The sequence below is a fragment of the Sander vitreus genome, chromosome 2 (assembly GCF_031162955.1).
Source record: "Sander vitreus isolate 19-12246 chromosome 2, sanVit1, whole genome shotgun sequence".
Taxonomy (NCBI): domain Eukaryota; kingdom Metazoa; phylum Chordata; class Actinopteri; order Perciformes; family Percidae; genus Sander; species Sander vitreus.
The window spans coordinates 22,060,906-22,074,574 of record NC_135856.1 but is presented as its reverse complement, the minus strand read 5'-3'; the positions used below and the strand labels follow the sequence as shown (position 1 = coordinate 22,074,574).

Sequence of the window (13,669 nt, the reverse complement as noted above, 5' to 3'; positions counted from 1 at the left end):
CGCTATGGCTACGCTACACAACAAGGCCTACTACCATAAATTTGGGGGACTTAGGCCTACATGGGTCAATATCACAGCAGCAGAGACCGAGCTATCCTGACGGTGTCTTTCAAACTTTACAATCCCATTTTTGGAACAGCAGGTTAATCTAGCCCTACATATAATCTAGCCCTACATATTGTACAATTCATACATATTTAGCTGTATCTAAATCCATAAGCCAAGTCAAAAGGTATGTGTGTGTGTGTGTGTGTGTTTCCACTGTACATTTATTGTTAGCCAACAAACAGACTGATCCCGGAATATGGAAACACAAATTCAGAGTAGCTCAAAAGTTAAAACTACCCAAATGTTTTCAGACAAACAGAGCAATTACAGCCAAGTACAAACACATATATTCAAGTGTTGATGGATTCACTTTCGGAGATTCCAGTTTCACCTCAAATCTTCAAAGTACAAAGTAAAGACAACGCACACACATCATCTCTGTAGGAACAATTAAATAAATCACCAACATGATCATAAAAAATGGAATTAATGGATATTATTTAGCTAAATAAGTTATTTCAAGTGTGTGAACAGTGACATAAAACAATAAATTACTCCAAACATTTAATCAAAAAACAAAGGAATGTTAACAGAAAGGAGCGTTTCTATTCATGGGGGACAGTTAATCCACTGTCTCCAGTGTGATATTTACATGTAAATTTTTCCTAAACTGTGTTGGGATAATTACAGTGGTACTATTCATGCTGAGTATTACCCAAATAAGACATACATCCTATGTGTGCCCATCATAAATACATTTTCGTGGAAATCCATAAAAAGACAATGCAAGAATTCCTGATTTTAAACAAAATGTTAAATTAAAATGACTTAAATATTCACAGGAATGTAAACGTTGCATGTGCTGTTAAAAAACAAATACACTCACCATTTTCTCTCTTGGGTACCTTAACTGCATGAGGCTGAGGTGTGATAGCTGTCCCTGAATGTATTAAACCCTCTTTGAGTAATAATATTTGCTCCTGGATAGTTCATGATATCTCTTCTACCAGCTGGAGTCGAAAACCTTCTTGCACATGTTTGAGTTCTCCTGGTGAAGAGGGAATTCAGAGCCGGGGACGAGCTGCTTCCTGCGCTTATGCGACACAGCGCTCTTTCCTGATGGCACGCTCTCATACTTGGTCAGGTATTCACTGAAAGCAGAACATCAAAAATAGAAAATATGTTTTTGTATAAGATGATTCAACAATAAAACCCCAAAGAGTACTGCATTATTTTTTATGTACAGGGGTGTCACAATACCTGAAGGGGAAGGTAGTTTTGTCCATCTGCATGCACACCAGGAAGGGATAATTGGAAAACTGGACAGTGGTGATAAAGTCCAGCGATGCCTCCATTTCGAAGCTGACCTCAACGCCCGCTCTCATAAAGTCCATGTCCACTGTAACATTGCCAGTAAGCACTAACGCTCCCCTGAAACCATAAAGGGAAAACCAAGTGAAAATGTGTTTTTAAACCTTTTTTTTAAACCAGCAGTTACCACTCAACTAGTAAGCATAATGTGAAACAAACCAACTGTTGCAACTGTAGTTTAACATACTAGCTGTGTTCGAAACCCTTCCTTTTCACGGAACTAGTTTGCCGTTTTGTAGTGGTGTTCTGAAATATTCTAACAGACAGCTTCCAGTCAATCAGAAACGATTCTTTTCTTTAGCCTTGTCCCAAATCTTGGTCCTCGTTTGTGAATATGTATTTGTATCATACAGTTTGTATTAGTGGTTTAAAAGTCAGGTAACACTTTACTTGAAGGTATCTACATAAGAGTGACATCACATGGTCATGAACACATGACACTGTCATGACACAGTCATGACACATGAACCCTAACCCTAACTTGTCATGACAAAAACCAAATGACAAAAGAAGCGTTATGTCATTAATGTTTATGCCTTGTTTATGTTATAATGACACGTTCATGACAGTGTCATGTCACTCTTATGTAGATACCTTCAAGTAAAGTGTAACCAAAAGTCCACTATATCTCAGACACTAACACAAGTAGAGTTTAACTACCATGTAAAGCAACAACCTCCCCCCCTCCCCTTATTTTTCATATCAAAGAGTGTCAGTGCCAGTGCCAGTTGAACGTCCAACGTCTGTAACTTTGCCCGTGGAGTGGAGACGTGCAAAGATGCCAGTGTGGTTTGTTCTGTTTCTATAGATAGCCTGCCAGTCTATTATCAGAGTGGAAGAGGTACAACTATGTTGATCCATTCACCTGCCTCTGCCCTTCCGCTGCACACACGGGTCAAATCATCCTGAAGTTCAAATTCAAGATGTGACCTTTAACAGTGGTCGAAAAGTGGGAAGAAATCCCAAAACAGAAATATATTTCTTTTTTCTGTCTTAAACCATATTTTCATTTCTCAGAATGCTGTTCCAAAAGTATCAATCTCACAGCATCAAAATCACCTCATTTTGTAAGTTATTCCGATGGAAACTTATTATCACGAATGCAGGCATAACTATGAAGGCACTAGGGCACAGTGTTGCTTAACATTTGATGCAGTGCCAGTACAAAACCCAAGTTTCATTCTGGATTTGTTTTAAATGTTGCAATATATTTTTTTCTGCAAAGAACTTTGTCCATTTAGCAAAATAATCTTAAAATACATTAAATCAGAGAATATCTGACCATAATACAAGTGAACAGGATGAAGAATCTGACCAAACACTCAAGTTTTGGTTCTTGAGTTTTAGTTTTGAAGACAGTTATGGACAAAATGTGGTCAGTACTTAAAAGTGCTGAGGTGCATATGCAGCTCTGACTCGCACAGGAAAATCACACTGTATTTTAATGTTAAAAATTAGTGGCATTGCATCACCAGATGCCGCAAGCTAACTGACCAGCATGATGATGTGCTTCATTTTCTGCAGCTACTGTTGTGCGTTGACTGTAATGTTTAAAAATAGAGAACCAGACAGAACTGACGTTATATCCACACAAACCTACAGTTGAGACAGACATGAGGCACAATACTGGAGCGTGTCCAACGTGCCAGTGGAACAAATGAATCAGACAACACTTATAGACCATGTAAAGATCACATGAATCCAACATCAACAGAAAACTATTTGCAGTGTGGTGACATTGGCTTGAACCTCTTAAACAACTCTCCTTTCAGCCACAAAGGTTGTTTCTAAGAATTGTCTTGTCTATCACAAAGGCCTTAGCCCTGCAAGTGTATTACATCATACTGTACACACAACACTTCAAACATACTCAGTGAGATAATTTATCAATCTAAGTCTGTACTTGAGGTTGTGACATATAAACACGGTACACAACATCATGAAAAAGCTAAGCTGATGTCCCAATTCGGCTGCAGAACAAAAACATCTACCACAGTTGTTTTATTGGGTTGACTCTGGACTGTACCGGTTGTTGACGCTGGTCTTGGACTCCCTGTACCACAGACTGATCTCCATGCCTCCAGAGATGTCAATAGCTAACCCTGCTTGGAACTCTGCACTCGCCTTCAGACCGGACTGCAGCTGGATCACCTGGAGGGCCGAACATGAGCGGGAAAGAAAAACAACAAAATGGAAGACTCAGTTATGTCTGACTCCCCTGATAATTGAGGTTCTTTTAATCATAGATCATATGTTTAAAAGACTGTAAAAGCACTTTTAAAGTAGCCACAGCATGAGGCATAAGAAATGCCACATACTTGTGTCAGCTGTACACATTTAGACCCTGTTTACACTCACATCACCACGCTTGACAACTGAAGTTATTAACTTGAGCCTGTGTACACATACTGTACACATCTGACCAAGTAAACAAGTCCTGATACCTACATGACAAAATAGGTTGTGGGCCAGTGCCTTCCAAAATGACCCATAAAGACCGTCTTGCTACTTAATGTACATTAATAACTTTAGGAAACTAAAAAGACTTGGTTACAGTTACACCTAAACCTCTGCTGTCATTTTCTCCGAGAGACCGTTTTGAAAGAGAATAAAGATTTCTGAGCATCGTGTAGCTCATCACTGGGCATCAAATACCAGTTGTTAGGTCCTGTTTTCTTTGATAAACTTCATATTTGAATTTACCAAGGACTATTTGTTGCATGCATGACTCATTACTACCAGTTGTCGCTCTGGTTCATAACCATACTGCATGTAAACAAGCACTGATGGGAGGACACGGTAGTAGCTGCTTACCTCAGAATGATCCGTCAGCAGGATGAGACCCTTCACTACATTAATAGGATCCCCGGTCATGGAGAACATTTTGGACATGAGGTCACTGTAACCCTTGAAGAAGGTGACGGGCCGCAGCTGGACGTCGAACAGCAGAGCCGACATCCCAGCAAACGACTCCAGGTCCCCCTCTCCCTCATCAGGTGTGGCAGCAATCAGTGACTCCAGACCCTGGGCCTCAATTGCCACCTGGAAGAGAGGAAGAATATCCACATTATTTTAAATCAGCAATTTGATAATTATCCATACAGATCTTTCATACACACACACACACACACACACACACACACACAATATATTTCATTAAAAGGCAAGGCAAGTTTATTTGTTTTGGTAAAAAAAAAAGTATATATATATATAAAAATAGATCCCTGTTCCTGCTAAGCTTGTTTCGTATATTACTGCAATTCATTTTAGTTTCATTATGTGGTGTTCTTACCTGTAGTCCATGTAGCATTGCTCCTTTACTTGCACCATAAATATTCATGTTGCTTCTCCTCATGATCCCAGAGCCTGAATACAGGATGTCCAAACTGTACGTGGAGGTCACATCAGCAGATTCTGTTGGAGGGGGGGTTTAAAATGCAAATAACTGCCAGACTCAAAATGATGAGTTTTGAGGAGCCAAATAAGCATAAATGTGCAACTACCCTAAAGGTCAATATTTTACTTGGTTGACTAATTTTTTTGTCACTCTTGAATTCTATTAACATTTTTCTTCATTTCATTTCAGATTCTAAATCATCTTAGAGATGAGGATGGATTACTTACGTGCCATGAATCCTGAGAAAGCAGACGATGACCCAACTTTTGCAAAACGGTCGTAGTTACAGGAAACCGTGTCCTTCATAGCCTGTCGTAAAACTTTACTGAAAAGAATGCATATATAATATACAATAAATGGCTGCAATATGTATCGGTAAAATCTTGCTATGTTATGTTTTCACACAAAAAAAAGAAGTTGTATTTTCTTGTTTTTGGTCCATTGGATGTCCCATAACACACCTGGCAGGCATCTGGAAGTGGAGGATGTCCTGGATCTTGGACAGCATGTACTTGTTCATTTCATGAGGCAGGTTTCCAATAGAGAGAAGCAGATTCTTGACCTCCATGTATGAGGGGTTGCTACTGAGGATGACGTCAGCAGCGGCAGCTCTCACGTTTTTCTCATAGACTCGTCGATTTTGGTGGTAAATCCTGTTCACGGTCTGCTTCACCTAAAAATGAGATATATATTTGGTTTTAGTATCTGTTATATGCTGATTAGCTCAACATACTGTAGCAGTAACACACATAAACATCAGTTCAAATGAAGTATTATGTACATTATGGCTTACCGCATCGGTCATGAGATTGACATTATATCTCTGTAGGGCAGTGAGGGCGATGGTGCTGTAAGCTCCCACCTCTGACTCTGCATATTTGGTAAAGATGGGAATGGCCTCGGGAAGCAGAGAGTTCTTTAGAGCCAGAAGATACATCTGGACCTCGGACTCTACCTGCGTGCTGCCAGGACCGTCTAAAATCAGCTTCTTCACCTGTACCACTGCCTGAGAGGTAAAAACACAGCAGATACACTCAGCTCTTAGATTCATTCACATTGGTTTAGATTCCAGAGTATTACACAAAGGACATTTCAGGACTGTAAACAGACAATGTGACACCAGTTTTACTTTAAAATAGGCACTACATTTCTGTTTAACATGTCATTTGTTATCTTCTTGGAAGCTCACCGGTAAGTTGCATCCTCCTTTCTGACACAGCTTATGGACCAGGGCTCCCATAATGATCACCACTGACTCTTTAATGTCTGTGCTGCCAATCTTTCCCTTTGAAATATCCTGAAAAGGAAACAATTCTCATTAAAATAACCGAAAACATTAAATTGGCATTGAATTGTATAAAGACTTATTGATAAAGGAGTAGTGAGGAGAATTAAGTGGCATCTAGCGGTGAGGTTGCAAATTGCAACCAACTGAATACCCCTCCCTTTCCAAGCGTGTAGTAGAACCTACGGCGGTCTTCAGGTAATGTTAAAACGCAAAAGCAAAAGGCCCTCTCTAGAGCCAGTGTTTGGTTTGTCTGTTCTAGGCTACTGTAGAAACATGGCACTGCAATACGGCAAACTCCGCCTATGTAAATGTAAAGAGATCATTCTAAGCTAACGGAAGCACAACAATTCTTTAGTTTTAGGTAATGAAAACATAATTATGAATATTATATTTCATTTCTGCCGATAGATCCCCCTAAATCCTACACACTGGTTCTTTTAAAAATGTGAAGACATATCATTTAATATAGTAGCAGTAAGCAATATATTATATATAAAGCAATTTTTGAAGATAAAATTGCTAGGTAATGTGTTTGTTTCCATTCAGAAAAAAGTCTGTGCTCCACTGGTAAATAAAAAAAAGCAGACGAAATTCCGTGCAGGTGAAGCACACCTTTTCTTCTTCACTAATATGTACTAGATGACAGCAGCAGGTCTTATTCTTTCCTTTCATAAGCAAGAAAAGATTCCATTTCCGTTATTGACAACATGACGCTCACCAGCAGAACCTGGAGCATTCTCTCGTTGGGATGTGAAGCAAAGCCACATGCGTAGAGAAACCTCTCCTGCAGAACCAACCCTTTGGCATCGGTGAAGTTAAGGAATTCGAGTATGGCATCCAGAGATGCATCTGTCTGAGAGGAGGTCACAGCATCCACCACCTGAGGTCTGAGCAGAAAGAAGGCAAAACACAATGATGGTGAATTTATAAAGTTAGACTAACTGAAAGAAACGACAGAGTGATGGAGTCAGTAAGCAAATTAAGATGTAAGAGTAGAGTCTGTTTACAGAGATGTCTTGCTGGCACTCTTCAGCACTGTGAGGATCTCGCCCTTGGATGCCTTCCTAATGCTCTGGAGGAGGGCCAGGAAGCTGCGAGGAGCCGTGGCTTTCGACAGGCTCGCTGGCTCCAGCTGCTTCTGTTGAGTCTGCCAATGTTCAAAAAGCTAAGAGGGAAAACACAGGGCACAGGGGATTAGAAGAGAGACCGTCCTCAGTCTATTTATTACACTACAATAATATACAGTATCTATTTACTATTACTATGTTATTCAGGTCATTTTGTAATAATGGTCATATATGAATCGTACCAGTTACTGATCTTTACAGTAACACATGGTCCATAATAATGGGAACTCCAATAAAGAAGAAAACAACAATTTCAGTTTGTAACAACTTCAGTTTTATCTTGTAGTTTGGGTCATTGTTCCTGTCATTAGTCTCTAATTCCTGATATGTGGAAATGCAGCGACAGCGTCAAAAGAGGTCAAACGGCAGGAAACACAAGCAGTCAGATGATCATACAGATTTTAACAAAACTTATTTGGAAGCAATGCTAGCAGCTCTGTAAGTTTGCAGTACATGCTAAATTCTAATACTAGCATGACAACATGCTTACAATAAGAGTGCTAATATGCTAATGTTTAGCAGGTATAATCATTACCATGTTCACCATCCTAGTGTTTTGCTAAGTTAATTAGGATTCATCATGTGGGTCATGAATGTCGGCACCAAATTTAATGGTAATCCATCCAATAGTTGTTGAGACATTTGACTCAAAACCATACATTTCAACCTCATGGTGGAGCTAGAGGAAAACTTGGGATCAACAAAGTCATTAGGATACACCCTCTGGGGATCATGAATGTCTGTACAAAATTGCAATCTATTAAATACTAATATTTCAGTCTGAATCAAAGTGGGGGACCAACTTTGCCATCCATAGAGGGTGGCTAAAATGTGTTTGTAAAAGTAAAACTGTGTTGCGTGAAAGTCAACAGGTACTCACTGATGGACAGCCCTTGCAATGGGATTTGACCTTCTCCGCAACGATACCAACAGCTGCCAGTTTGGCATCGATTGACTTGACAACCCCAGCCACATCTTTCCCAGCAGCCTCCAGCGGTCCAGCCTCTGTCCCTACAAATGTGAAGGTTTGCCTGGGAAGCAAGAAATTGAAAATTGAATACGTGCCCATATTAGAAATGGCAGCACATGTTAATTCTTTGTTAAGGCATTTACCTGGACACAACAGTAGCTGCAGCAGATCTGCGGGCGTTAACAGCCAGTGAGTGTGTTTCTTCAGCCACGGCCGAGTGGATGAAACCATCTTCAAGTGTGAACGTTGTTACAGAACTGGACTTCCTGCTCACACCCAACACCTGAAGGTTGACACATCGAGGTGTGATTCATTAGTGATTCAGTAATGTTCATATTTTAGTACGGTGAGCTTGTCTGGATACTGACATACCTGACTGTGTGTGGTAAATCCAGTCTCCGCCGTCTTACACGTCTCCAGGATCTTGGTTCTCGTCACTTGACCTTTTACTGCCTTGTACTCGACTGTGCACCTTCCAGACACGTCATTCTGTGCCCAGACATTAGGTTTGTTCACATTAACTACATTTAATTAAATATGAAAAGCATTAATAAATGTAATGGGAGCATTAGCATGCCATTTACCTCTATAACTTTCCCAGTGTTGAGCTGTACTTGCAGTAGGCTGGCCAGCCCTCTTTTTAGGTTCTTGATGGTTGCAGGTTCGGCCCAGTAGGAATAAAATGCTTTTGCCTAGAAAGAAAGCAACATGTCAAACCAAATTTTATGCTTTTGAACAAGGGATACCAAGGCATTTTTTCCAGCACATAAAGAGGGAGGCGACCCACAGTGCTGTACGTGCTGCATCTCACAAGGGCTTTCAAGGTGTCAGTTTGTCTTTGAGTACAGAAATGCATGGTCACGACATCAGATGCTATTTACACTGCATGCAGAAAGAAGATATTCTTTGAAGTGCAGATCAAAAACAAAACCAGAATACACTGGTATTATCACTTTAAATTTAAAAAAAGAGTCTACCTTAACCTCTAATTATAGCTTCAATACACGTAAGTACACATCACTGACCAGTATGAAAGATCAGTCAGTCTTATGTTTACTTATGTTAATGTTTATGTATGTTAAAATAATGGAACCAAAGCTCAGTCAAATGAACTTGGGAAATGTGAATGGGAAAGATCTTATCACACCACACGGTTTGGTTTTCCCAAGAGGTTTCAGTCGGTGCTCAATATTGGACTCTGTGTCCTGCTCATGAGTGGAGAAAGCAGCCTATTACATCATCCAACAGTGTCTCCTATACAGTATGTCATTTATTTGTGGCACTCAACCATGATATCAGCTAGGGCCACCATAAATAGATTGTCCACAGCTACTCTGTAGCTTTCCTGCCGCAGCCTGCCATCAGCATAAAGAACATAAGACCAGGGGAGACACTGATCTATCCTGTTCCACACTGTCCAACCTTCTTCTTCTTCTTCAACCTTCTTTACTCCACACTGAAACATTATTCATCCTAAAACATATACTTTTTTTTTAGCTGCTGTACAACACTTACACAACTGTGTCAGAGTAGGATATAATACACATAGTATATTGTACCGCTATACACCACTGAAGGCCTTGTGTGAAACCAATATGAACAACAAACATTTCTATGTTGACTGTACTTCATACTAGAAATATTGGTACCACTTCTTAATAAATTGTTGATAAGTTGTTACCAACTGTTATTAATGGCAATTAAGCATCTACTAAAGCCTTATAGATTAGTTATAAGCATGAATAAAAATACACTTGATCGCCAGGTTGTACCAAAGTACTTTCTTTTTTGTAATAATGCAATTATAAATGTTCAAATCCATTTGTTAATACATTGATTTTGAGGACAATTAGTCGAAGGGATCTTTTTAGTCATGATCTATAAAGCTTGTAAATGATTAATGAACCATTAATAGAGCCCTTAGTTACTTAACTTATAAACTCTTTATAAAGTAGTACCAAAGCCTTTACTGTATGGACCAACAGGTAATCCAAAGAAACATTAAACATTGTGTCAAGGGATCTGAGATTTTAAAGATAACTATCAATCGGCTTGCTGTTATTCTTCCGATAGCAATTACCAGTATGCTTTATTGAATAGCATACAGTGATTATGACGTGATAACAGCAAATTACTTTGGTTTGAACTCAAACATCTCACAGACAGTAAGACGACAGCATGAACCTTATCCACCGACCCGGAGCCACTCTTTAAGTCAGGCTTATTAAATCATTCATTCATTGACCATCTAAACTGCTGACCTTTGCACACACCACACCACACCACACACACACGCACACGCACATCTGGTATTTCCCCTGCCAGCATCATCACTCCAGCACAATGAAAGTAAACTCACAAATTCTCTGAAGTTAACAATAGTGGAGCGCTGGAAGTACACTTCTGACTTTCTAACATTACCTATGCAAGCATTTCTTACATATAAGATCATAAATCAGCCGAAAACTGAAATTCTTGAATATTATAAGATTTACTGTTTTTGGACAATTTCCGGCTGTTATTATTTAAAGTAATAATAAACTATGTTAATTTTTACCAAACCTCTTACAGTAATAGACTATGAGGTTGTACAGATAATACCAGCAATAAGTGGTGTAGCACATAATGTTTAACCTCAAAGGATCTAAACTTTTGCATGCAAACTGCTAATAAATCACAGACTAAAAAGAATGACCTTACCTTTCCATTTTTCAGATGCAACAAAAAAGGTTTAGTCAGAGCTGCTAGTTTTGTTTTCCCCAAAACACTTTCTGCAGTGGATCCATGGAGGACATTCTTCTTTTCTGATCGGTGGGTCGCATGGTCAATCCTCACATTCGAGATCTATGAATGAGAGATGAATTAATCTGAGCAAAAGGCTGCATTTTTTATGTATTGTCAACACACCACCAGCTACACTGAAGAAAAAGGAAGCATGCAGACTTTACTACCAATTTTATCAGAAGTGTATTTGTAGTAAGAAAAGAAGAAAAGTCTTGAAATGACATCATGTCTCAACATGTGACTGGACAGACATACCGCCAGTTGAATCAGTTGGTTGTCTTTGCTGCTGGGATCTCTCCACACTAGGTTGACGTTCACATCGCTTGAGATCCTGTAGCCAGCACTGCCCTCTTTGGACCCCTTGGCCCGGTCCACCAGCACCTCAGTGGTGTAGCTGAATTTGTACAGCTGGTTGTTGTTCAGCCGGGGTCCAGCAGCACCACCTGAAGAAACACAGGAAACACAGCTGCTGAGCACGAGTGCAGAAAGTGAGAATGATCTGCAATAAGACTGTTATCATATTGCAGTGTGAAGACAGGTCTGCTAGTGTACTGTAGACTTAAAAGAACATGCCACTGGTGTTTTTACATGAAATATGCTTTAAATTTTCCAAAGCTACTATAGTATTTTAGACAGTTTTCATACCTGACCACTGATTTCATTTTAATGTCTGTACCTTATAAATATCAGCTAGTAGAAACCTGAAACTTGACATAGCAATCCATCACCATGGACATTCAGCCATCTTCATTTGTTTGTCACTGTATCCTCATGTAATAACACAAGGTGTGAGCGGTGAGTGACTGTGGCTGTGTGGTCAGAAATTAAAAGTGGGAAACAAACAATGAGCAAACATGGATAAGGTGGGAAGGAAAATGTCATTTTCGTAATTTCTTACATTTTAAAAAATTGCTGTTTTGGGAGCAAACTCTCAAATCTCAGATTTCAGAGCTTCTCACTATCAAACTACCAAATAGGTGCAATACATAGGCTATCAATTTAATATAGAAATCCACACTTTTAATTGCTTTTCCATCAACGGTAATACAAATAAAGATTACTTTTATGAATGAAACTAGAATACTTGAAAGCTCTATGTCTTTAATTAATAATTCAGGTCCTTTTTAATAATAAAGCCTACTAAAACCCTCTCTTAAAAAAGGTATTGTTATATTTAATATCAAACATGCTGTTGCATTGTCTTATCCAGTTAATTCCAGCTATCTTTCACTTGTGGCCGCATAACCTCTGAAGTGCTCTGGTTATAGATTCCCAAATACACTTGTGTTTATAGGAAAGTATTTTTCAAAGAACTTCTCTCTCTTTCATTTTTGGTTTCCATAACAGAAATAATATCTGTGCATAGCGTTGAGGTAATTCAACCAGCGGCCATTTAACAAGGTGTGCTTAACCTGAGAGATATGACATAGATAGGACATTTGGCCTCGAGGGAAGGCAGACTGACGTGTCAGTACTTGATTTCATCACCGGCCACTGAGAAACGTGGAGCTGAAATTCAACAAATAAAACTCTGGGTCTTTTGTCAACAGCTGACGGAGATTCTTAGGGAACTTCAGAAGCAAAACACCAACAGAAATAATGTGTTTTTTGTTCCGTAGTGTTGTGTTTTTATCTTTCTTGACTATACTCTTTCACCTCTTATCAGTCAGTGATGTCACAAAGCAGTAGGCCTACTATGTGAAGAGAGCCTACTCCATTTATAATGAATGGGAGACTGAGCCCATTGTAAGATCACCCAGTGTGATATTTTGCCAGAGTTCATTTTAAATCTCTGTGGCCCAATATAATTAAGCTTTACACCTTTGATCCAAGCCCGCTATTAGGAATTATGGATAGGGGTACAACATTTTCCAAATAGGGCCTCTCACCCAGCACCATAGATCTTTGCATGGGCCTATCTGTGCCCTTTGACCCACCCCTGACAGCGGGCCTGCTTAGATCATGCATAATTTCCAACTTTTCCTCTAAGAAGAAGCCTCCAAAGCACAAAGACTTTTGACACATTTCTACTTAGTGAGCATGAAGTAGGTATTTTCTGGCCCCAAATAAGTTAATTCAACCTTTATTAAATAATCGTCTAAAATGGTCTGTTGGCCCCAAACATCACACTACCACTAACTATCACTACTCACAGAAGAAGAAGAAAACGTCAACTCACCTTTGGCAGAAGTTGAAACAGAGGAGGCTGCACAAAGCAAGAGCACAGCTAGAGTTAACATTGTGTGTCCTCTCTCTGTAGCCGGGAGAATCAAGACCGACACAAAAACCGAGTCAGCGGCTGAAGCTGCACTAGAGGGCCAAAAAGAAAGGCAAAGCAAGTCCGGGCTTCTCCTAATAAGTTTTATCGGAGGGGAGGGCATACTCCAAACTCCACGCGCAAGTACTAAGTACGCGATAACCAGCAAATCATTAACCTGAGGAGCACAGATTTGACAGGAACCCCTTTTAAAACAGCGGGGCAGTATCTGCGGCTGCGCGCGGCCATGCGATTGATTAATCAAATGAAATGGGATTAACTGATTGATTGAATTGATCAAGGGACAAGTAAGAGTCGCCGTATGGATTTGAGGTTTCCGGTAATGTGCATACCCTGACTAGTCAACAATCAATAAAGTTATTTTGATAGGGAAAAAAATAGTACAATTAGCGCAAAAATATCTTAA

General features: G+C 39.6%; 1 protein-coding gene across 1 annotated transcript; it reads right to left on the bottom strand.

The window, feature by feature from the left end:
- Nucleotides 1–257: 257 nt before the first annotated feature.
- mttp (microsomal triglyceride transfer protein) lies at nucleotides 258–13,515 on the bottom strand. Its single transcript, XM_078269557.1, has 18 exons — nucleotides 13,165–13,515; nucleotides 11,241–11,428; nucleotides 10,902–11,045; nucleotides 8,786–8,893; nucleotides 8,574–8,690; nucleotides 8,345–8,484; nucleotides 8,112–8,262; nucleotides 7,112–7,269; nucleotides 6,823–6,991; nucleotides 6,006–6,113; nucleotides 5,610–5,822; nucleotides 5,278–5,489; nucleotides 5,044–5,141; nucleotides 4,712–4,833; nucleotides 4,234–4,461; nucleotides 3,446–3,570; nucleotides 1,309–1,479; nucleotides 258–1,199 (listed from the first exon to the last, which is right to left on the bottom strand). Exons 1-18 carry the CDS (start codon nucleotides 13,364–13,366, stop codon nucleotides 1,052–1,054), a joined length of 2,802 nt encoding a protein of 933 aa, XP_078125683.1. The 5' UTR covers nucleotides 13,367–13,515; the 3' UTR covers nucleotides 258–1,051.
- Nucleotides 13,516–13,669: the final 154 nt, after the last annotated feature.

Coding starts and splice junctions, on each gene's coding strand:
- mttp (XM_078269557.1), bottom strand. CDS start 13,366: ATGCCCTCCCCTCCGATAAAACTTATTAGGAGAAGCCCGGACTTGCTT. Junction 5,142..5,277: donor CACTTCCAGATGCCTGCCAG/GTGTGTTATGGG, acceptor CATTCTTTTCAG/TAAAGTTTTACGACAGGCTA. Junction 1,480..3,445: donor AAGACCAGCGTCAACAACCG/GTACAGTCCAGA, acceptor TTATGGTTTCAG/GGGAGCGTTAGTGCTTACTG.